We start from the raw sequence: 23,074 nt of genomic DNA, 5'->3' as shown, positions 1-23,074 counted from the left end.
CGTCCCGGGCCCCCTGGCTCGCTCCCGCCTCCGGAAGGTCACCGGCCCCGGCGCCCTCCCCACAGCCGCGGCCCGGATCTGCGCAACGGCGGCGGCCGCGCTACCTCCTCCCCTCAGCGCCAACGGTCACCGCGCGACACCGCGCCCGCGCCGCCGCCCTGCGCACGCCCGGGCGCGCTCCCGCACGGGGCCTCCGGGGGCGGGGCCAGGGGGTGCGCCCGCTTGAGTGCGTGCGTGCTTGCGTGCGTGCCTTGCGTGAGGCCACTCTGGTCCCCCCGCACTGTCGATGTCGCCGCGGCGTGCGCTGGGAAATGGAGTCCCGCGCGCCGGCGTCGCTCCACCTCGCCGAAGGGGGCGCACGGGGCGAGCCGCTTGCGTGCGTGCTACGTGGTGCGTGCGTGCGCGTTCGCGCTTGGGCGCTCCGAGCTAGGCACCGCGGGGCGCAGGCGCGGCTTGGCTTCCTTGTTTGAGCTCGGGTCGGAAGTGGCGCGTGCGGTCAACGGTGGGCAGAGGCCACGCCCGGCGCAGGGTTACGCCGGGTGGCGGCGCCCCTTCCCACGCCTGCGCTTCCGCTACTCCCGCGGAACTCGTCGCTCGGCAGGGGATGGCGGCGGTGTCTCGGTGGGACCGCGGGGCGGGTGGGAGCGCCCACCTTCCCCATTCCGGCCTCGCCGGGCCCCGTCCGCAGACGACGCCGCGGGTGGACGCCGGGCACACCCGTGGGCGCCCCGCAGGACGGCCCCGCAACCCGGAGCAGGGCGCCCGGCGCGCGAGCACGGGCGCTCTGGACAGCCGGGTCCTTTAGGTGACCCGTTCCGCGGGACTCAGCTCGCTCTCCGCCCGCCATGAGTTCCCTCATTCGCCGTCGTAAAATTAAGTGAATGGAAGGAGTGAAGGAACTAGGTCACAGGCAAACAGTACCAAACAAAACGTTTAAATACTCCCTCACCTCGCCCACTTTATAGTTTGCAAAGCACGTGGGCATCAGTGTCAATTACAGTAGTCACCAGCGGAGAGTAACTCGGTCCTCACTTGTAGATGGGAGAGGGAGGCCTGCTGGAGAGAAATGAGTGGTCCCGGGTAGCAGCAGGCAGGCGTGGTGTCCCCTACCCTGGAATCCGCCCTCATGCAGGCTTTTTGGATGTTTGTTTCATTGGTTTTTGTTTGGTTTGATTTTTTTTTTTTTCAAGTCAAAAGAAATCAGCAGCGCTTGGCAGGGCCTGGTAGCCCTGGAGAGCTGGACGGACATACCCAAGACGTGGACTTGAGTGCCCTGGGGACAGGGATAGGGAAGCAAACATGAAGGGCAGAGTGGCATTGTCCTTCCAATGGGGGCAGCTCAACAACTCCACTATGAGGAATTTCTCCCCAAATGCTGGCCCTACTGTGTGCAGGGAGATGTCCCCAAATGCTCACAGCGCACTCTTAACAATCAGAAAACTTGAAAAAACAAAAACAAAACAACCATACGTCCATCTGCTGGTGTCCGGATAAGCCACGAATCAAACACGTGGGAAGCGGTCAAATGAAGGAAGGCACACACACTTTTTAAAGTACATATTGTTAAAAATACAGACACTGGGGTGCCCAGCTGGCTCGGTTGGTAGAACATGTGACCCTTGAACTCAGGGTTGTGAGTTCCAGCCCCATGTTAGGTTTGGAACCCTAATTAAAAACAACAGTAACAGTAAAATCATTAAAAATACAGACACCAACCAGGAATAAAATAAGACCCATGTATCTGCTGCTGGGACAGTTTGTATCTTTTTAAAAAGCTGAACTAGCCAGCTGGGTTGTTTTCCCTCCTTTCTGACTCATTTCCTCCCTCCCACCCCATAGCAAATGCTGTGACAAAAATGGGTATGTGGACACTTGTGAATTTACTCCTGTGAATATATGCATATTGAATACACAAAATATGGTTTGGGCCCCTTTTTGATTGTTTTAAAATGCACATAACATAACATTTAGCATTGTCACTATTTCTTTTTTTTAATGTTTATTTCTTTTTGAGAGAGTGTGAGCAGGGGAGGGGCAGCGAGCGCGACACAGAATCTGAATCAGGCTTCAGGCTCTGAGTTGTCAGCACAGAGCCTGACATGGGGCTCGAACTTAGAAACCATGAGATAATGACTTGAGCTGAAGACTGACATCTAACTGACTGAGCCACCCAGGTGCCCTTAACATTGTCACTATTTCTAAAGTGCACAGCCCAGCTGTATCAACCTCACTCTGTCATGCAGCCACCCCCCACATCCATGTCCAGAACTTTCCATGTCCCCAAACTGAGACTCTGTCCCCATGAAATATGGACGCCCCACCCCACCCCCGGGCTCCCACCATCTACTCTCTGTCTCTGTGGGCGGGATTCCTTAGAGACCCCCTGTGAGTGGGGTCACACAGGACAAGTCCTTCTGTGTCTGGCTTCTGTCACTGCGCACGGTGTCCTCTGGATCCGTCCACGCGGTGGCAGGTGTGAGGATGTCCTTCCTTTTTATTTTATTTTACTTAATTTTATATGTTTTATTTATTTAAGTAATCTCTACACCCAACGTGGGGCTTGAACTCACAACCCTGAGATCAAGAGTCACACGCTCCTCAATCTGAGCTAACCAGGCACCCCCCCTTTCCGTTTAAGGGCTGAATCACAGTCCACTGTGAACAAACCACATTGTGTATATCCTCCATCCACCAATGGATATTTGGGTTGTTTCCACCTCTGGGCTATTGTGAACAGTGGCGCAGCAAACACGAATGTACAAATATCTGTCTGATCCCTTTTAATTAAAAAAATGTTAGGGGCGCCTGGGTCACTCAGTCAGCTGAGCATCCGACTTCGGCTCAGGTTATGATCTCACGGTTTGTGGGTTCGAGCCCCACATCAGGCTCCATGCTGACAGTGCAGAGCCTGCTTGGGATTCTCTCTCTCCCTCCATCTCTGCCCCTCTCCTGCTCACTCTTTTTCTCTCTCAAAACTAAACCAATTTTAAAAACTTAAAATGATTTTAATGTTTATTTTTGAGAGAGAGGAGACAGAGCATGAGTGGGGTAGGGGCAGAGAGAGAAGGAGACACAGAATCTGAAGCAGCTCCAGGCTCCGAGCTGTCAGCACAGAGCCTGACACGGGTCTTGAACCCACGAACCGTGAGATCATGACCTGAGCCGAAGTTGGTCGTCCAACCAACTTAGCCACCCAGGTGTCCCTGATCTCTTTTAACTAAAAAGTATGACTTGGTATGTGACACCACACACACACACACACACACACACACACACACACACACACAGCAGCACAGACCCTGCCTGGTCCAGCAGCGAGCGGGGCTCGGGGCAGGGGTCACGGGGGCTGTTCTGTCGTAGCTTCCACGTGGCTTGTTATCTCATTCACATATTGCTTAGTTTGTTTTTTAAATTTTTAATGTTTACTTACTCTTGAGAGAGAGGGAGCGTTCGCATGAGCAAGGGAGGGGCAGAGCAAGAGAGGAACACAGAATCTGAAGCAGCTCCAGGCTCTGAGCTGTCAGCAGAGCCCGACGTGGGGCTCGAACCCACGAACTGTGAGATCATAACCTAAGCCGAACCTAGATGCTTAGAGACACCCAGGTGCCCCGCATATCACTTCGTTTTTATTTTAACTTTTTAATTTCTTTTAAGTAGGCTCCATGCCTAACATGAGGCTCAAACTCAGGACCCTGACATTAAGAGTTGCACGTTCATCACCCCACTATAGGCTGTGAGCTCCAGGAGAGTAGGATGGGACCCCCAAAGTAAGGTGCTCCCTATGTATTTGCCAAATAAATGAATTTCCCTTCCCATGACCGCCCAGTCTGTAGGGGGCTGGCAGACACTTTCCGTACAGAGTAAAGAGTAAATACTTTTGATTTCATCGGCTGTGAGATCCTCATGGCGCTGAGTCACCTGTGCTGCTGGAGCCAGAGGACACCAGGGTCCCACTGTGGGCACGTGGGCACGCGGAGCCGGCTGCGCGACAGTGAAGCTATTTACCCACACAAAACTGTGAGTGTCGTATGATTACTGTGTGCTGTAAAATCGTCTTTCGACTTTTTTCCAACCACTTAAAAATGTAAAAACCATTCTAAACTGCAGAAGGAGTGATCTACAAGCTGATGCCAACCCTGTAACATTTTTTAAAAGTTTTTATGTTTATTTGTTTTTCAGAGAGAGACAGAGAGCAAGTGGGGGAGGGGCAGAGAGCGAGAGGGAGACACAGAATCCGCAGCAGCTCCAGGCTCCGAGCTGTCAGCACAGAGCCCGACGCGGGGCTCGAACCCACGAACCTTGAGATCATGACCTGGGCTGAAGTCGGACCCTCAACCAACTGAGCCACCCAGGCTCCCCCAACTCTGTAACATTTGAGTGTTTTGACCAAACATGTCACCTTTCTAATCAGAAATACATTTTATATGTGTAATCTTTTAACATGGAGCCTGGAGTCAGACACATCCCTGCTCTGACCCTCTGCCACTGATTCACTGTGCACCATGAAATGCGGGCAGGAAAAGCACAGCCTAGAGTCTCTCATGAAAAATGGACACGAGGAGGGACCACGTGTCAACTCACTCACCCACATGAGAAGGAACAAGCACGGTCACCCCATCTGGGAGATGAGGAAGGTGACGTCGGAACAGAAGCCACTTGGCTAAGTTGCCAGGCAGACCGTCCTGGGCCCATGGCCACTTTTGGGGATGGAGCCCAGGTTGGATCTCAGTGACCACTGGGAGGTCCCTCCTCTCTGGGGACACTGAAGCCACAGGGGAGGCTCCAAGCTGACTGGCTCTCATTGCTGTCACTTAGGGTCTGTGGAGGCAGAAGCCTCTGAGAACCTCCCTCCCCAACATCCCTACTTCTTAGCATCCATGGCCTTGTGTGGCCCCTGCCCTTGTGTGCCTGGCTTCTAACCGATAGAACGTGGGCAGAGTGAAGAGCTATGACTTCTGTGATTAGATTCCAAACAATTGTGAGATTGCAGATTCTCTGGCTGGTTCTAATGAAGCATGTTGTCCGTTGGGGACACATGGCCAGGAACTGAGGCCCCCCTCCAACAGCCCCAAAGGAACCGATGAAACCAACAGCCAGTCAGTGAGCTTGGAAGTGGATCCTTCCCTACTTGAGCCTTCAGAGGAGCCCCCAGAACTGGCTGGCACCTGGCCGGCAGCAATGCGAGAGGTCGTGAAACAGAGGACCCACAGAAATCGAGATAAGGAACCAGTGTTGTTTGGAGCGGCTACGTTTGGGGTAATTTGTTACATGGCAATAGCAATAGCCAGCCAATAATGGCCTGCCTTCTTCTGTCTCAGGCAGGGCATCCCAGGGCATCCTTTAAACTGGGTGACATTTAGGCGTGCCTGGGTGGCTCAGTCAGCTGAGCCTTTTTCAGGTCAGGTCATGAGTTGGGGGATCCTATGTCACCATTCTCTCTGTCCCTCTGCCTCTCTACCCCTCTCTGGCGTTCTCTCTCTCTCTCTCTCTCTCTCTCTCTCTCTCTCTCCCCCTCTCCCCCTCCCTACCTCTCAAAAAAAAAAGAAAACAACACTGGGTGACATTTAGCCAGTACCATCTGTTTACATAGGATGCACAGGGCGCCTTTCGCCCAGTGGCCGCTAGAGGCCCATTAGACACTATTGCAATCGGCTGCCGGCCCCGCCCCCTGCCCCGCCCCCGCCCCTCTGGCCTGCGGCCCCGCCCCGCCCCCGCCCCAGAAGGCCTCGCAGGGATCAGGCCCACGCGTCGCGAGTCCCGGCCAGGCGCTCGTCCAGCCGCGCAGCATGAGCGCCCCCGCGGCGGCCCCCATCTTCGCCCCCGGCGAGAACTGCAGCCCCGCGTGGCAGACGGCGCCCGCGGCCTACGACGCGGCGGACATGCACCTGCAGATCCTTGGCAAGCCGGTGATGGAGCGCTGGGAGACCCCCTACATGCACTCGCTGGCGGCCGCCGCCTCCTCCAAAGGTAGTCGGGCACCCAGGTGTAAACTGAGGCCGCAGGTCGCTCAGATCCGGGGTCCAGCCCGTTCTCCGGCCGCTGTGCAGCAGAGTGGAGCCTCTCCGTATCTATTTTCCCGCCTGTAAAATGAGCTAGCGGGGAGCAACAGGGAAACAAGAGGGTGGTGCAGGCACGGGCTTGCGCACAGAAGGTGCCTCCGACGTACCGGGAACTTCCAGATGGAAGGGCTGGGGCGAGGAAATGGGTCCCCACCCCCCACGACGACCTCAGGTGGCGCTCAGCCGCTCTCCCCCCACGAGGTCAGGGACGTGGAGGCTGCCCAGCACTCTTGGGGAACGTCCTGCCCAGGAGTCCCCAGAAGCCCCGCCCTGGCCACGAATAGCTCTGGGAGAGCCGAGGCTGGGAGACAGCTGTCGGGTGGCTCTGTGCCTCCGTTCAGAGCCCAAGGGCTACCAAGGGCCCCCCAGGTCCCCCGGGGCCAGGTGGGGGACAACCAGTGTCCCTGTGTGGTTGGGGTGTTTCAATCGCCTGTCTTTGGCCCTACAGGGACCACCTCCTCCCCAACTGTCGCAGGCCTGAGGCCTCAAACCCACCCCCCTTCTCTTGCAGAAACTTCATGGGCCGGGGCGGGGGGGGGGGGGGGGGGGGGGGGGGGGGTGGTGCTGAGAGAAAAGTAAGCAAGTCAAGAGATAAGCACCACCAGGCATCAAAGTCCAGGCTCTGACCTCCCCACTGAGACCGGGCCTAAAACCCACTGCCCACGCCTCCCTGGCCTGCCAGCCTCTCTGGCCTCTGGCCAGAGCCCACGCCGTTCTCTCTCGAGGCTAGTGTGTTCTGTCTCCCCCCCGCCTCTGCCCCCCCTTGTGCCCTCCTGTCCTTGTGGCAAACGTTTCTCTCTGCAAAGACCCTGGCCTTGGGCCCCCTCCTCCAGACAGCTGCCAGCCCAGCCCCAGCCTGGCATGTGATATGGGATCTTTGCCCAGGGGGCCGGGTCCTGGAGGTGGGCTTCGGCATGGCCATCGCAGCCTCCAGGGTGCAGGAGGCCCCCATCGACGAGCACTGGATCATCGAATGCAATGATGGCGTCTTCCAGCGCCTCCAGGACTGGGCCCAGCGGCAGCCACACAAGGTGCCCGCCTCTGCCTGCTCGCCCCCCCCCCCAGCACTGCCCTGGGAGGGGCTGGGGGCCCGGGCAGCACAGAGGTGGAGGAAGTGGTCGCCTCCCTGGGGAGCTCCTTGGGGCCCCCTCCCTTGCAGCAGGTGGGAAGATCTTGCACCCCTGTGACCCTCGATCTTGTTCTTTCTCCCTGCCCCCAGGTGGTTCCCTTGAAGGGCCTGTGGGAGGAGGTGGCCCCTACGCTGCCGGATGGCCACTTTGACGGTGAGGGGGCTGGGGGGTTTCTGCCTCATGTTCCACCACTAGCCCCCTCCTTGGCTTGCAGAGGGACCCTCTAAGGGACACACACGGCAAGGTTTCACTTGGGGGCACAGAAGTTCAGCGGGCATGTGGAAAACTGAGCAGAGCCCCATCCCTAGAGGAGGCAGCATGTTGAGCACTGGGCGGAGCCTCTGGGGTCTAGTGCAGACCCTGCTGGCAAGGCTGCACCTGGCCCTGACTGCGGAGCATGTGACTTCCTATGCAGGCATCCTATATGACACGTACCCCCTGTCCGAGGAGACCTGGCACACACACCAGTTCAACTTCATCAAGGTAGGACCTGCTGGGTGGCATGGCCGCCCCCAGGGCTGAGCTGGGGTGGCGGTCCGCCATTCGCACACAGGGCACTTCTCCCGTTTCTCTGGCCGCCCTGGATGATCCCCCCGATCCTGTCCCCCGCCCAGAACCACGCCTTTCGTCTGCTGAAGCCCGGGGGCATCCTCACCTACTGCAACCTGACGTCCTGGGGGGAGCTGATGAAGTCCAAGTACTCAGACATCACCACCATGTTCCAGGTGCGGCAGCCTGGGCGCTCCCTGTGGGTCTCTGCCCAGCCCCCAAGCCAGGCAGCAGCTGGGGTAGCCTGTGACGTTTGCGGGGGGGGGGGGGGGGGGGGGGGGGGGGGGGGGGGGGGAGGGCGGTTCTTGGCCTCAGGGGCTAATCTCTTGGGTGGACTGTGAGCTCCACTCAGAAGCTTGTGAAATCTCCCCACAGCCACACCACCTTCCAGGCTCCCCAGTGCCCACTGGATACAGGGATATAGCGCAGGCTCCTGCCCAGGCTCCCCCTCCCTCTGCCCTCCTCCCGCCAGCATGTCTTTACTGGTTTAGGCCCATGGTCTCTGCTGCCTGAATTGGGACCCCTAGAGGTGCCCCCCAGACTGGGACTTCCTCGTTCTGTTACTCAGCAGTTGGGCTGCAGTTCCTGGCTCCCTCCTGGGGGCCTTGGCAATTCCAAATGCTGTTCCAGGAAGAGTGGGCACTGTGGGGGTCTCGTAGGCCTGGTGGCTCGAAGTGACCTGGCATGCCCCTCCCCAGGAGACACAGGTGCCAGGCCTGCTGGAAGCAGGCTTCCGGCGGGAGGACATCCACACGCAGGTGATGGAGCTGGTCCCGCCGGCCGAGTGCCGCTATTACACCTTCCCTCGGATGATCACACCCCTGGTCACCAAGCGCTGAGCCTGCCCCGGGCCCGGGCTTGACTGCTGCAGGGCTGCAGTGCCACCCCTGTGCCCCACACAGTGCCTTCACAGCCCAGAGTGCGGCCTCTGGGCTCTCTTGGCCCTGGGTTCAAGTCTGGGCCCCTCTCCCCAGCCCCCGCTCGGCGGGACGCAGCGCCGGCTTCTGTAACCTTCCTCTAAGGAGCACGGAAGGCAAAATAAACACTAACACAGGGCTCGGCCCATCGGCACTCCGCTGTTCACGCGCTTTCGTTTACTTCTGCCCCCCCAAACCAACAAAGAAGAGCAGTGCTATGTGGACCCCTGGGAACCCGTCTCTGGGCCAGCATGTGACCCTCCTGGCGCCCAGGCTGGTGGGCGGAGTAGCCATCAGACCTCCTGAGCCCCTCCCTCCAGCCCCCAGCTGGGGCACAGAGGGGCGCCCCTGGTCCCACCCAGTCCTTTCCCACCCTCCGGTGCCCGTGCAGTCACCCGGTGCCATCCTGTCCAACACAGGCTCTCAGACCCATCCACTCCGCTCCTTCCTGGATCTGCCGGCCACATGCAGGGTCCCCAGGCCTTAGTGCCCCCCTACTCAGGCCCCACCGCCCACACACGTCACGCAGGGAGGAGGGGCGATGAGGTGGGTGTAGCAGGTTTTATTGGTTGTCCCAAGGGCCACCGCAGGGGCCGGGCATGGCCGGCACTACCGGCGGTACCAGATCTTGAGTCTCTTCTCCCGCTTGATCTTCTTCTGCAGCTGCAGGATGCCGTAGAGCAGGGCCTCAGCCGTGGGCGGGCAGCCTGGGGGTGCAGCCGGGCCTCAGTTTCCCTGTGGCAGGGAGGCGGGGCCAAAGCCCCACGCTCATCCTGGACCAGGGACTGCATTCCGGGCCCCGGCCCGTCCTCCCTGCTGGGCACTGACCCTTGTCCCCCACCGCCCCCCGGCAGAGGGGGCCTGAGCCAGCATGCAAGTCAAAGGGCTCCGCTGGGGGCCGCAGAGCTGAGTCCTGGGGAGGGTGATACGGGGAGCCCGCTCCTGTACCCCAGAACTGCTTGCGCGGGGGTCTGGCCCATCACGGTGCAGGAGCCAGCAGGATGGGTGGTGGCACCTGACCCTGGCCAGTGGGGAGGCCGAGGCCACCTCTCCTGAACCAAGCTGCCCTGCCCACTACCCGCCATGACCCGGCTCGGAGACGCTTGGGGAGACACATGTGGCCTGCCTCCTGACCCTGGGCCACCCTCGCCTGGCGGTGGACCCTTGTAAGGAGGGGGCGTGGGGGACCTTGAAGGGGCCGAGCAGCTGGAGCTGGGCAGGGAGGCCCACATGGTCCACAGACTGAGGGGCAGCCCTGGAGAAATGCTCCCCAACAGTCTCTGTCCCCAGCGCCCAGCTGGAAGGAGCAGAGAGACGTGTCACCTGGGCCTGGCCCCTGGCCCAGAGGGGGATCCTACGTGCCCCCCACCAAACCAGCGCCGTCCCCCACGAAGGGGCTCCGCGGGCCTGGCAAGGAGAGAGCCGGGGACAAACGAGCGCCACGTGAACTTGCCTCTAACGTCAAACCCGGTCCTCTGCCCTGGGAGATGCCAGGTGGGACTGCAGCCTCTCTGGGGACGTGGGGTCACGGCCTTGAGTGCCCCCCCGCCACAGAGACCGGGCCGGCATTCTGCGCCTGCACTAAGAGCCCGTCTGCAGGCCAAGCACTGACCCTGACCTCTGACCACCGTTGGGGCGGGCGCCCTGGGGCCCATGCGTGGCCAGATAACACGGGGACGCCCGGTTAACCAACGCGGACTTGAGACAGACGTGCTAATGCTTCCCCCGGGTCAGTGCGCCACACACATCGTAAGGGACATCCTTACACTTAAAAAACTATTATTCGTTTTTTCCGGACAAATATCCTGGGGGGGGGCCTGCATTTTTACTTCCTGAATCTGGCCGCCCCGGCAATCCGGGCCGAGGGAGTCGCGCTGTGCACACGGCTCCCTCCCTTCCGGCTGGGTTTGTTTGGTTTCGGACACGAGACGCAGTTTAAAGCGGGCGGAGCCTCCCCCCCAGGCCCGGGCTGGGCGTCAGCGGGGCCCAGCGGCTGGATAAATCCCACGCCGCCTCAGGGGCTGAGGGAGGAGGCCGGGGCTCACCCTCCACCCGGACCTCCTCACAGCGGGGAGCCCGCGCAGTGGCAGGGGACGGCGGGCTCACCTGGGACGTAGATGTCCACGGGCACGATGCGGTCACAGCCCCGCACGACCGAGTACGAGTAGTGGTAGTAGCCGCCGCCGTTGGCACAGCTGCAGGGGCACGTGAGGGCCACGCTGCCACCCTGGCCGCCCTCCTCACACCCCACCCCAACTCAGAGCTGCCTTCGGGGCGCACGGGGGCCGGAAACAGGCAGCAACGGGACGCGAAGTCACAGACACGACGGTGGCACCGGGCGGAGCGGACGGACCCGAGCGCCCGACGCTCCAGGGGGGAGCCGGACCCGGGAGGCCACGCGGGGTGGGAGCCCATGTGTGAACCGTCCGGACGGGAGGGGGCGCGGGGAGGGGGCGGGGGACGGGGCGTGACTGGTGAGGAGGACAGGGTTTCCTTTTGGGCTGAAGGAACGTTCTGGGGTTAGAGGAGATCTCGGAACTGCGCACGCTAACAGGGTGAACTTTTCGGCACCGCAACCCAAGAGCTGAGCGACGAAACCGGGTCCGAGGAGGCGGGCAGGCGAGGACAGAGCGCGCACGGGGCGGGACAAGCAGAGACACGACAGAACGACTGGGGGGACGGGAGGGGCGCCGGGGGCGGGCACGGGCCAGCAGGTCGCGGCGTGTGTGAGGGCCCGCGTGGCACTCACCTGCCCATGGACACGACGTAGCGGGGCTCCGGCATCTGGTCATAGACCTGGAAGAGACGGCGGGGTGTGGGCGCGGCTCGAGCCGGTGGCAGCAGCGGGCGGGCGGCGGGGCCGGGCCTACCTTGCGCAGGGCCGGGGCCATCTTGTTGGTGAGTGTGCCGGCCACAATCATGACGTCCGACTGGCGCGGGCTGGCGCGGAAGACCACGCCGAAACGGTCCATGTCGTAGCGGGGCGCCGCCATGTGCATCATCTCCACGGCGCAGCAGGCCAGCCCGAAGGTCATGGGCCACAGCGAGCTCTGCGGGGGGCCGGGGTGCTCAGCTCGGCTCGCCCGTGCCTGGCTCCCCATCCACGCCACCCCCACGCTGCCCCCGGGGCCTTGGATGCTGGTCACCGGCCCCGTTTGCTCAGCAGGAGGGAAAGCAGCTCCCCGGGGGGCCAGCACTCCCTCCGCCATCTCTGCCCGTCGGGGACCTGGCAGAGGCCCCGCTGCCCACTCCGTGCTGATACGGGTGACTGGGCATAGGCTGCACAGCGGGCAACCCTGACAGCGTCTCAGGGTCCACCGCCCCTGAGGACGGTGCAGTGGGTGTCTCCGTGCCGCAGCCCCCCTGTCACACACAGACGCTTGCGCTCAGAAGCCACAGGTGGCTGCTAATGGCCTGGGGAGCTACTGGTGGTCAGTAGGAGACACAGACGTGCACCCATCGAGGGAGGGGACCCAACGCAGACTACTCTGCGGCCAGTCCTGGGGGTGGGGGACGGTCTTCGGGCTTCTCCCAGGAAGGAGCACTGTTCTCGGCCTGCGCAACATTCCCCATCACCAAAGTCACTTCTCCGTCAGGAGAGAGAAGAGGATGGGGGCCGGGGGGCTCCGTCAGCTAAGCGTCCGACTTCGGCTCAGGTCAGGATCTCGCGATTTGTGGATTCGAGCCCCTTGTCAGGCTCTGGGGTGACAATGCATATCCTGCTTGGGGTTCTGTCTCTCCCTTGCTCTCTGCCCCTCCTCCACTCACAGTCTCCCTCTCCCTCCTTCTCTCTCAAAATAAATAAACTTTAAAGGAAAAAAAGAGAGGAATGAACAGAAAGAGAAGAATTAAGGAAGGCAGGCAGGTCACCTTCCCTGGGGGCCAAGGGAGGGACCAGGAAGCAGGGCAGGGGCACCGAGAGGGCGGCGGGGCCAGGCGAGCGAGCAGCAGGAGGCCCGAGGGACCGAGGAGGGGCAGGGGCTCACCCGGCGGGCCCAGTTCACGAGGTCGTCCAGCTTGGCCACCACATACTCGCCCCGGCTGCTGGGAAGTGCGCTGGGTTTGGGGACCACGGCTCCAGCCTTGGACACAGCCGGCTGGGTGCTGGGCACAGAACACACAGTGGGGGTGCGGGGGGGAGGTCGTTAGGCAGGCAGGCATCCCGACAGCCTCCAGCCCAGACTCCAGCCTCTCAGGGGGCAGCCCCAAGCTGGGCCCAGGCGGGGGGCAGGACGTGCCCGCTGGACAAAGGAAAGACACCCGGCCAGCCACGCTGTGGCCCCAGCCAGCCTGTCCCTCTGGGAGCTCTGTCTCCCCAACTGGAACACAGGGGTTCTCGGACACACTATCAGATGTGCCCTGAGGACAGGGACTGAGCTGCACCACCTCCTGGGAGGGGGGAGGGCCCTGGAGTCGCCACGGGCAGCTGCGGTGCCGAGAGGCTCTAGGGTGTGTGCCAGCACCCAGGAATGCTGGCCTCACCTGCTGGGGCTGGCAGCGGCCACTGCCAAATGGACACTTCGGATCTGCAGAGCCGCACCCACGCCGGAGCTGCAGGGAGACAGGGTGCAGGTGAAGAGGAACCCGGGTGCCCAAGACGCTGTCACAGGGACTACCCTGAGGGGGACACTTCACCCGGGGGCCAAATCTGGCCCTCTGCCTCTTTATGTAAATAAAGTTTTATTGACATGCAACCACATCCACCCCTTTCTGCCTTTTCATAGGCCTTTTCACAAAGGCAGAACTGACTGGTCTCCACGGGGACAACCTGGCCCTTTGTGGAAAAAGTCTAACACTGGGCTAGAAAGCGTCTAGTTCTTATTTTATAATTCTCTCATTCTCCCCTTAATTTTACCTGAGTATGTATTTAATCCCTAGAAAAAGTCCTTAATGAAACAGGACAAACTCAGCCCAAATCCATGTGCTCCTCAAAGCCTCCCATCTCCCATCTATTAAGAGGAGCCTCTCCTTAGATCTGCCATGTCCCTGGAAGCCTGACTTCCGGGCTTTGTCCCCCAGGAGGGCCCGTGTCCTAATGCCTGCTGGAGGCTGTGAGCTGAGCCTTCCTGCAACAGCAGCAAGTGAGTGGCAAGGGGACCGGCGGGGCAGACGCGGGTCTGAGCAAAGGCTCTGCTGCCACCCGGCCTGTCCCCGCTAAGGGGCCCGGACCCCACCTGCCACAGGACACCGTCAGCCCCGGTGCTGCCTGACTCACCGTGTGACCTTCAGCGGCCGGGCCCCCCCAGCCCGAGCTCTGCTGCGCTCTGATCCACACCCCCCCGCCCCCCCCAGCCCCAATGTGCCCTCCCTGTCAAGGCCCAGAGGTGGGGGACACACAGGCACTCACCGCAGAGCCAGGAGCGGGTGCAGCAGGCCGGGAGCTGCGGAGAGAACCGTGAGGTGGAGGCAGTGAGCCGTAGGCAGCAACACAGGCGATGAACCCAGGACCTAGACTGGCCTGCCAGCCCGGCCTCTGGAAGTTTGCCCACCAGGCCTCCATCCTTCCTCTCACCGGTGTCTATCTAAATTCCACTTAACAAACGCTTGGTAAAGAGAGGTCTTTCAGAACATGAGCCACGCAGTGCCAATGCCCTGCTTAATACCCCAGACCCTGAAAGAAAAGCCGACCACAGCCGGGCCACCCTCCCTTCCCTCAAGCACGTCAGGGTCGCTTCTGCCTCAGGGCCTCTGCGCTTGCGGTTCCCACAGCCCCGAGAGCCCTGCCCCACACTGCACTGCGCCAGCGGTCCCCATGGGGCAGGCTTCAGGTCTACACCAGCCCCCCACTCTCCAGACCCTGTCACCCAGTGGCATGTCCAGGTGCTATGTGGTGCCTGTCCCTCCCAAGCCGCTAGGGCCTCCCTGGGGCTCCTGGGCTCCTGTGACTTGGTGCACGACAAGTGTGCACCAGCAGACAGACCCACAGACACCAGCGAGGCTCCGGGCCGTGGGCTGGGGGCATGAGGAGCTAGCTACTGCCCAGGCTGCGGCTCCCCAGCGGGCCGCCTCTCTGTGCCTCGGTTTCCTCGGTTGGAAACTACGGGCTCTGGACACGCTCACAGCACAGTAAACGGCCTTCCCCATCGGGTGCCGCTGGGTCTCGCCGCTCCGCTCTTGGATCACGAACGCACCACCCGAACCTCGAAAACAGGTCCTGACAACGGTCTCTCCGCGTCACTGCCTTCCTAAGCAATCCTGAATTCTATTCTGTGCGTTCAATCCCTAACCCGGGGGACGGAGGTCTCCGCAGCAGGACGCGCCGGGCACCGCTCCCCGCCCGGCAGGACCGCCCCTCGCTGGGCCTGTGCCCTCACCAACCGCGACCGCAGTCCCGCGCCGCTCCCCTCCCGGGACCTGGAGGGGCAAGCCCGCGACCCCGCGACCCACTCACCCGTCAGCGCCGCCATGTTGGCCTCGGCCTTCAAACAACCCCTGCGGTCCGTCCGCCTTAGCGCTCCGGGTCTCCAGGGCCGTCTCCCAAAGCCGCTCGGCCGCGGCGCGGAAGCAACGAGCCGGGCCCGGAAGGTTCCGCCCGCGCGCACTTCCCCCGGACGCCCCACGCAGGACAGGCTGACGCAGGGCTGCGGGCGGAGCGTCCCGTCAAAAGCAGAGCTGTTGCTCGCCGTCTTCTTAGCGCAGGAAGAAAAGTTCAAAACTGCGTCCCTGGGTGGGCTCGAACCACCAACCTTTCGGTTAACAGCCGAACGCGCTAACCGATTGCGCCACAGAGACGGCGCTGCCGCCCGGCGCCCCGCGAGGCTTTATGAGGCGCGCGAGGCCGGGAAGCGAACCCGCTGCCGAAGCGGCGCGCGGGCGGCCCGGCGCGGGGAGGACTCGGGCTGAGAGCGGCCCCTGCCGCCCCGCCGAGATAGCTCAGTTGGGAGAGCGTTAGACTGAAGATCTAAAGGTCCCTGGTTCGATCCCGGGTTTCGGGAGCCATTTTGGCGTCCCTGTGAAGAGAGAAGCCCCCTCTGCTGGGGGGGAACGGCTGCTTCGGGCCATCGCGCACCCTGATGTCACCCCAGGCCAGCAAGCGTGGGACGCTGCGAACGGAACCCTCACAACCCCCGCCCCACCCCCAGGACCACAATTCCAGCCCATTCGGTCACAACCAGCAAAAAAAAAAAAAAAAAAAAAAAAAAAGTTTGCAGGAACACTTGCCGCTTGCATGTCACTTAATTCTTAACGATCCTTCAGTGTTTTACACCTGGAGACTCAGGCTTCCGCCCGCAAGCGCAGGTGAGCCGCAGGCTAGCCTCGGGTCGGGAGCCCCCTGCTGGGGCTGGGCACCCAAGCGCATGCCCGGCACAGCTGGGACTGTCACGGCCCAACGGGGAGCTCCAGGGCCCTTCCCGGTTCCTTCCCACCCCCCACCCCCTGTGGAGCTGATTCTCTTTTTAAGTTTAAATAAACTTTGCATTTTAGAGTAATCTGAGGCACAGAAAGGTTGCCAACATAGTAGAGTTTCCGTGTAAGTCCCCTGTCCTTAGCATCTGGCGCAACTCCTGAACCAAAGCGGGTATGGTATTAATTGCAGTCTGAGCCTTATTCAAGTTTCCTGTTTTCCCGGAGGGCCCTTGTCCTGTGAGCAGGGGAGCCAGCGACCCTGGAGCCAAGCCCCCAGCCCCGAAGCCATCTGACCTGCGGCTGCGTGAGACGCCAGAGCCTTGGGCAGGCTGTCCTTGGGCTTGCAATCCGCCAGAGGTCCCGGGGTAACGGTACCCAAGCCAGGAGCGGCGAAGGGCAAGTCAGGCTGGTTGAGGGAGGGGAGGCCTGGAGCCCCATGGAGAGGCCCCCACAGGGGCAGGGGGGCTGGGTGAGCAGAGGGGGGGGTGGAGTCTGGGGTGGGGACAGCGCACATGAGGCAGGGCGCTGTGAGTCAGGGATGGGGCTGGCCAGACAGGACGGTAGGACAGGGACGACGGGGGATGGGCAGTGGCTTCCCTGAGGTTCAGATTCGCACCCTGTACCCGAAATACTTTTGTTCTCTGGGAGGTTTATTTTCAGAGAGTGTGCTGGCGGGGGCCGGCGGCAGTGAGTCCCGTGCAGGCTCCGTGCTGTCAGCTCAGACCTGACACAGGGCCCCAGTCACTGAGGCTTGGGACCAGGCCCTAAGCCAAAATCAAGGGTCAGATGCCTAACCAACTGAGCCATCCAAGCAACCCACTTTTTTTTAAGATTTCATTTTTAAGCAACCTCTAGTAGGCCCGGTGGGGGCCTCTAACCTACCCACTGAGGTCACGAGTGCTGCCCCCCTGAGCCAGCCAGGTGTCCCCCCGCACCGCCCCTGCCGCCCCTGGCACAGAATCACTTCTTTAAAACGTTTCTTACGTAAGCAGTAAACTTGAAGAGGTGCCAAGGCGTGTGCAAGGCCATTCCACTGCCAGAAGCGGCGCGCCGGTGGGGCGGTGACCGCAGGGAGGGGGAGGGGGACTGCTGTCTGCACGTCCCGGCCGGGCAGGAACCACGGCCAGGGTCTCGGGATGAACCTCTCCCCTGTGTGCACCCCAGCACAGTCTCTGTCGGCTTACAATAAACAATTCACTCGAGCAATGCTCAGACAGGTCCTGTGCGCGAGGACCAGCCAGGTGAAACTAAAGGTCATTAAAGGTCAGGGTCTACACGGGGTCTACTACTACTCCTCCCTTCTCTGTGCCTGGGGCAGGCACGGGGGGCCTGGCGTCCAGACGAAGGCCGTGGGCTGCAGAGCCGGCCGGCTCGCCACCCGCGGCCCCCACAGCGCGACCCCACGGCCGCAGACACAACGGCCTGGGCCGTGGCGGGCAGGACATGGCAGCTCTCGGGCAGATGGGCTGGTGCGGGGAGCGGGGGCAGGCGGGTGAGACGGTGCCCCGAGCCAGGCCAGACGCAGCCACGCAGGGACACCCAGGCGACGGGGCGCCGCGGGGGCGGGCTGGCACTGCGGGCACGCCCCACACGGGGACCGAGTGGAAAGAGGCCGCCGTAGACCTTCCACCCCAGCGCACGACGCCGGCGCGGCACCACGGACTCGGCCACTCGGGGACAGACTGGAGGCGGACGTTCACATCGGGCTTTGTTAAACTCTTTAATACCGACACGGTGCTTCGGGACGCAGGGAGACAAATGTGCACCTCATCCGAAACGATATGGCACGAATACAATAACATGAAGTAAAACAACGCTTCAAAAGCCTTTCAGGAACTATACCTTCCAGAAAAAGACCGGGAAACAGAAGCCACAGGTGAGGCTCGTGCACACGGGCCCGGCCTGCGGACCAGGCCGCGCCGACCCCTCCGGTCAGCGGCGCTGACTTCTCTCCTCCAGGAGCTGGCTGTCGAACATTTCTTTTTCCCTTCAGAAAATAGAAGGAAACAGCTTCACTGTAGTAACTCATTGCGTCTCTCTCTCTTCAGCGTTTGTTTGTTTTTGAGAGACGGTGTGAGCAGGGAAGGGGCGGAGAGAGAGGAGGACCCGGAATCCAAAGCAGGCTCCAGGCAAGAGCTGTGAGCACAGAGCCCGACGCGGGGCTCGAACCCAGGAGCGTGGATCATGGCCTGCGCTGGAGCCTCACACTTAGCCGAAGGAGCCCCCCGAGGGCCCTAGTCATTCATTGTGTCTTAGAGAGTAGGAAAGAGTCAGTGTCTCACGGGGACAGAGTCTCAGTTTGGGGAGATGGAAAGTTCTGGAGATGGATGGTGGGGGCGGCTGCAGGACAGTGTGAGTGTGCCTGACGCCGCTGAGCTGTGTGTGGGGAAACAGAGAAGGTAAAGTTTGTGTTCTGTGTGTTTTATAATTAAAAAAAAAATAAACCGTTTACAGAGAGCGAGCTATCCAGTTGTCCTTGTTAAGCGACTCCCCGGTAAAAAGAGTGACACAAGCTGAGGCCTGGCGTGCCACACCTGTCCCGGCAGCAACAGTGACAAAAACTGCAGACGCAGATGGCGCCCAGAGAAGCGCCCGCAGGACCACGTGAGCACACGGCTCCGGCCGAACAGGAGGGGACAGGGACAGCTGGGAAGGGACAGCCGCCCCTCGCTCTCCCGTGGCCAGTGGCACAGGAGGCCTCCCCACCCCCGAGGCACGCTCCGGGGGTGACGGTCCTCGCCGTCTGGCATCCCGGAGCAGTGTGCCCGGCTGGCCCTGGACAGAGACCCTGGCCGGTGACTCTAGTTGAGTCTTCAGCCTGTCACTGCCACGCGGACCTGGCCTGTTCCCAGCAAGGCCTGGCAGCAAGCCCAGAGACAGGATTAGGGGCTCTGGGGGCCAAAAACCCAAGGGCGGCGCACTATGCCGACGGAAGAGAAACATCTTGATCACCGCAGTCTTCTGACTGGCCAGGATCAGGCCAGGGCGACTGCCAGCACGGAATCCTGCTGTTTTCTCCACGGCCACGGCGTCGGGGCGAGGGGGAGAAGGTTCGAAACGCAAACATGAGCAACTGCACAATGCGATTAGGCCCAGCGAGGCCGGCACGCGTCTAGGAAGCGGGCCCGGCGGACAGCCCGACGACCGTGGCACAGGCCTGGGCTCGCGCCCGGGTCTGCCTGCCCTGACCCAGCTCCGGGACCCCGGGACGGGGGCTCTGCCGCTGGCTTCACCGGGTCCCCCCTCCGGCAACGCCTGGCCAAGTGCTAACGTGCATTTCGACTGCTCACGAGCCATTCCCCCACCGGGCACCTGGGCCAGCGCGGCAGGAAGAGGGCCCGGGGTCACAGCCACCGGCTGCCAGCAGCCCTCGCAGACTCGCTGCCGCCGGCCGGGTGGGCGCCTACCGGTAGCTGAGCGAAGGTCCCCGGAGGTACTTCGCCTCGGCCGTCTCGTAATCCACAGCGTCCACCGCAGCGATCGCACAGATGATGGCCTGCAAGAGGGTGGGGCGTGCTCAGCCGCGGGGGGGCCCGCGCCAACCTCGGACAAGCCCCACAAATGCGCACGGAATCTGAGAAGTCTCTGCTTGTGAGGATGTCCCCGAATGACGTCAGCAACACCACCTCGGGGACATGAGGGAGACGAGCTCGCGTCACCAGCAGTGGGGGCGGAAGGCGGGACCCAAAGCCGCCGGCGTGCTTCCCAGTCCGTCAGCCACCCGGGCCACAGTGGGAGAGCCGCGATGTCGTTTCGCCAGGCGGCGTAACGGACTCTCGGTGGGCAGAACGTGTTGCCGAAGCGTCTGTGCCGGGCGCCCGGCAGGCACAGTCCGAGGCGCCTGCGGCTCGGCACCTCCAGCTCCCGGGTGCAGCCCGCTGTGGGGCACACACTCCGTGAAAATGCAGTCGTTCGGGGCGCTGCGGGGGCTCAGGCGGTTGGGCTATGACCGGCTCAGACCACGATCTCACGGTTCATGATGTCAAGCTCCACGTCGGGCTCGGTGCTGTCAGCACAGACCCCAACATGGATCTTCTGTCCCCCACGCTCTGTCCCCACCCCCCACTTACACTCTGCCAAAGCAAACATTTAAAATATCTTTATACGCCCCCTCTTCACACGGGCACTGCTGGCGGCGGGGCAGGCTACTCGGGAGAGGGAGTGTCCCGGGCACTGTGGGGGCTCAGCGGCATCCCAGGCCCCACCTGCTCGGTGGCAGGAGCCCCCTCGGGTGGGGGGAACCACAGTGTCCCTGGGGCAGAACCACCCCGTTTGAGAGATGCACACAGAAGTACTTCAGAATCAAGACCTGGGGATCCCCCCCCCCGTAATCATCTGGAAGGAGCGAGGCCACTGTTCCCACGGCGGGCTGGGCACACAGGCCGCTTCGCTTGGGTGCACGTGTGGAAGCTTCCAGTTTGAATAAAGTCACAGATTTTTCGAGTTGGGTCATTTTTCACACAGCCGTGACCTTAAAGACACCGGAGGGGTCTCGTGCGCTCCTGCCCAGCGAGCCGTGGCTGCCGGTCCAGGACGAGAACCCCGCTCCGCGGGCAGCTTCCGTCTGGGAGGGTCCCGCACCCACGCGCCTTGTCGCCGGCACACGCGGACAAAGCCCTCGGCTCCCCCATCCCCGGCCACAAAGCTTAACCGCTGAGACCCGGTCACACTGTCCCACCGCCCGCGGAGCAGGCTCCACGCTGCAATGCCCCCCGCCCCGCAGATTTCTGGCGCCCGCCCCAGCCCCGTGGCAACCCCCCCCCCCACCTGTGCCCGGCGGCCACTCACTTCAGGCAGAAGGACATCCAGGATGAAGCGGATCCTGTCGCCGTTGACCCGCGCCAGCGCCCTGCTGCCCGTCTCCTGGTAGACGCCCTGCAGGTACTTCACCACCAGGTCCAGCTGCTCCTCGTCCTCCAGGTACGTCTCGACGCAGGTCATGTACTGGCCCGAGTGGAGGAACGTCTTCAGCCACCGCGACGGCTTCCTGTTCCTCAGGATGGCCCGTAGGTGGCCCTCGGCGCCCCGCGTCTTCACGATGTACTCCACCAGCTTCTGGTTGGCCCGGTCCCGGGCAGCCCGCGAGCGGTCGGGGAGGACTTTCCTGCAAGGCTGCCTCCTTCCCTGGGGGCTCCCCGTCATCGGCTCCTCGGGGTCCCCCTTGCTTAGCTGGGGAAACCTGGTCCCCAACACATCCTGCTGGATGGACTTGCGGACGGGGTAACCTGTGGAGCACCGACGTGTCCTGGGGCCGGGCCGCCGGCCTGGCTGGGAGGACTCCCTGCCACCCCGTCACTACCTGTGTGCCCGGCTGCGGGGGGAGAGGCGCCAGCCGCCCGGGACACTGGGGCGGGCCCAAGGCAACATGCGCAAAGCCACCTCCTCTGATGGGACCCCACATCTCTCCCCAGCTCAGCCCAATCCACGTGTGGCCCAAATGAGTGGAGCCCCCGGGCGCCCCAAGGAAGCACAGACCCTAACAACCGGAGACAACGGGGTGCAGCCTAACCGCTGGTTAACCAGACCGGGCAGCAGGGAAGGCAGGCACAAAGTGCCACCGGCCACATTTCAGAGGAGAGGCCCAGTGCCCAGGGGGCAGGAAAACGGGCAGGGCTTGCCCTGGAAATCTAGGCTCAGGCTCGGGATACGGCAGGGCCTCCCTCCGGACAGCACCGCCCCCCCCGCGCCTCAGACACAGAAGACGGCTACCCCTCCCCCTGCGGACGAGCCGGCGCACTTACTTATGTCGGCCGCGTAATACTCCAGGAAAGAGCCGGCGAAAGAGCCGCAGCCTGCAGAGGAGGTGGGGGGGCCCGGTCACCGCCAGGGGAGGCTCTGGAAATGCTGCCCACCCCGTGTCAGCACCGCCCAGACCGCCTCCAGAGACAGCTGACAGGGACGCACACGTGGCCGTCAGGATGCCTCGTGGCCCAGGGGGGCCCAGAAGGGCTACCGTCTAGACTCCCACCAGCAGGACTGGGGCAGACGGAAACCAGCTCTCCACCTCCGGGTGTCTGCCCTGCTGCCCGTGTCGGGGACAAGACACCACGGCCGCTACACAGTCTCCCTGTCTGAGGGAGAGGGGGCCCACGTACCGAGCCGGACCCTGTAGTCTGTGATCAGGGAGACGCACCAGCCGATGGCCTGGTCGAAGTCCTCCTTGGCTTCGTTCTGCAATGACACGGTCCGGACGGAGACGTCAGCAGGGGGCCGCAGGGGCTCCCCCCGCCGTGGCCGCGCGCGCCTGGCTCCGGTGTCTGTTCTGCAGACCCAGGCCTGGCGGGGGGCGGGGGCGGCATGCACACGGACACCTAGGTCAGGGGCCAGAACCGCTCAGAAAGGGGTCACGTGTGAACTGAGCGCTTTGGGGCTGGAGAGCCGGTGACTCTACGGGAAGAAGGCAAACTTTGCCCCCGCGTGTGGCCGAGGTTGCCCTCCCACAGACAAGACTTGGAAGTCGTACAACGTAAACCCTTCTGGGGGACTCTGTGTCCTCTGCTGGGAACAGTGCCGGGATGGTCAGGAGACGTGCTGCCCTGGGAGGACACTTGGCCACCAGTGGGGGGCCCACCTTCAAACCAGGACCTCGGAGCCGGACGGGGACCCGCCACCTCCGCCTGGCTTCCTCCCGTGGGACGGGGTGGGGCTCGGGGCTTGGCCGGGCTTGCTGACTGGCAGCAGGGACGGCGGGCCGTGTGGCCCCCCCACTCGGGAAGCACAGGGCAACGCCGCGGCTGTCACGGGCCCGAAAGTGCACACGGCCGCTCCCGGAGGAGCACGCCTCCTGCCGGAAGGGCCTCTGGGCCCCCCACGCCCCTCACAGGCCAGCCTAACTTTTCTCAGGGAGCAGGAAGACAAGGACAGGCGTCACCCCAGTGTCTGGAGTGCGCAAGGCCACGTGCCGTCCTTGTCACAAAACACAACTCTTCACGTGGTCAGAGCACACGGACCTCGAGACCTGCCCCCCGCTCCCGGAAAGCTGTCTGCAGCCCTGACGGGGCTGTGGGGTCAGGCTCCACATGCTCGTGGGCTCGTGCTTCGGGGAGCAGGGCTAGAGCCCCGTTAGAGCCCC

General features: G+C 62.4%; 4 protein-coding genes and 2 non-coding genes across 9 annotated transcripts in view; 2 read left to right on the top strand and 4 right to left on the bottom strand.

Annotated features, from left to right (window-relative positions):
- The window catches only part of DAZAP1 (DAZ associated protein 1), a 30,985-nt gene extending 26,278 nt beyond the window's left edge, over positions 1-4,707 (bottom strand). For all 3 annotated transcript variants that reach the window (XM_029916680.1, XM_029916681.1, XM_029916682.1), the window contains exon 1: positions 4,586-4,707. In XM_029916680.1, the coding sequence (XP_029772540.1) occupies positions 4,586-4,692 (107 nt within the window). In that variant the 5' untranslated portion in view covers positions 4,693-4,707. The remainder of the gene's footprint in view (positions 1-4,585) is intronic.
- A 1,017-nt stretch (positions 4,708-5,724) lies between these two features.
- On the top strand, positions 5,725-8,812 carry GAMT (guanidinoacetate N-methyltransferase). The gene is made up of 6 exons (XM_029916684.1): positions 5,725-5,967; positions 6,945-7,090; positions 7,279-7,342; positions 7,605-7,672; positions 7,804-7,914; positions 8,437-8,812. The coding sequence occupies exons 1-6, from the start codon at positions 5,787-5,789 to the stop codon at positions 8,575-8,577; spliced, it is 711 nt and encodes a 236-aa protein (XP_029772544.1). The 5' UTR covers positions 5,725-5,786; the 3' UTR covers positions 8,578-8,812.
- Positions 8,813-9,197: 385 nt separating this feature from the next.
- On the bottom strand, positions 9,198-15,148 carry NDUFS7 (NADH:ubiquinone oxidoreductase core subunit S7). The gene is made up of 8 exons (XM_029916685.1): positions 15,047-15,148; positions 14,003-14,036; positions 13,138-13,206; positions 12,642-12,759; positions 11,526-11,705; positions 11,405-11,451; positions 10,762-10,850; positions 9,198-9,362 (listed from the first exon to the last, which is right to left on the bottom strand). Exons 1-8 carry the CDS (start codon positions 15,060-15,062, stop codon positions 9,265-9,267), a joined length of 651 nt encoding a protein of 216 aa, XP_029772545.1. The 5' UTR covers positions 15,063-15,148; the 3' UTR covers positions 9,198-9,264.
- Positions 15,149-15,313: 165 nt separating this feature from the next.
- On the bottom strand, positions 15,314-15,387 carry TRNAN-GUU. Its single transcript has one exon. It is a non-coding gene; the product is annotated as a tRNA-Asn (tRNA).
- Positions 15,388-15,517: 130 nt separating this feature from the next.
- Positions 15,518-15,590, top strand: TRNAF-GAA. The gene has a single exon. It is a non-coding gene; the product is annotated as a tRNA-Phe (tRNA).
- A 2,113-nt stretch (positions 15,591-17,703) lies between these two features.
- The window catches only part of PWWP3A (PWWP domain containing 3A, DNA repair factor), a 15,463-nt gene continuing 10,092 nt past the window's right edge, over positions 17,704-23,074 (bottom strand). For both annotated transcript variants that reach the window (XM_029917448.1, XM_029917449.1), the window contains 5 exons: positions 22,098-22,173; positions 21,744-21,794; positions 20,791-21,227; positions 19,410-19,498; positions 17,704-17,989 (listed from right to left, as the gene is read on the bottom strand). In XM_029917448.1, coding sequence (XP_029773308.1) covers positions 17,935-17,989; positions 19,410-19,498; positions 20,791-21,227; positions 21,744-21,794; positions 22,098-22,173 — 708 coding nt within the window. In that variant the 3' untranslated portion in view covers positions 17,704-17,934. The remainder of the gene's footprint in view (positions 17,990-19,409; positions 19,499-20,790; positions 21,228-21,743; positions 21,795-22,097; positions 22,174-23,074) is intronic.

Source organism: Suricata suricatta, chromosome 12 (assembly GCF_006229205.1).
Source record: "Suricata suricatta isolate VVHF042 chromosome 12, meerkat_22Aug2017_6uvM2_HiC, whole genome shotgun sequence".
Classification (NCBI taxonomy): domain Eukaryota; kingdom Metazoa; phylum Chordata; class Mammalia; order Carnivora; family Herpestidae; genus Suricata; species Suricata suricatta.
Note: the sequence above shows the minus strand (reverse complement) of the source record. Positions and strands in the feature narration are given on the sequence as shown.

Coding starts and splice junctions, on each gene's coding strand:
- GAMT (XM_029916684.1), top strand. CDS start 5,787: ATGAGCGCCCCCGCGGCGGCCCCCATCTTCGCCCCCGGCGAGAACTGC. Junction 7,673..7,803: donor ACCAGTTCAACTTCATCAAG/GTAGGACCTGCT, acceptor TCCCCCGCCCAG/AACCACGCCTTTCGTCTGCT. Junction 7,915..8,436: donor ACATCACCACCATGTTCCAG/GTGCGGCAGCCT, acceptor GCCCCTCCCCAG/GAGACACAGGTGCCAGGCCT.
- NDUFS7 (XM_029916685.1), bottom strand. Junction 11,452..11,525: donor TGGCCCCGGCCCTGCGCAAG/GTAGGCCCGGCC, acceptor CGTCTCTTCCAG/GTCTATGACCAGATGCCGGA. Junction 10,851..11,404: donor TACGTCGTGTCCATGGGCAG/GTGAGTGCCACG, acceptor GTGCCCCTGCAG/CTGTGCCAACGGCGGCGGCT.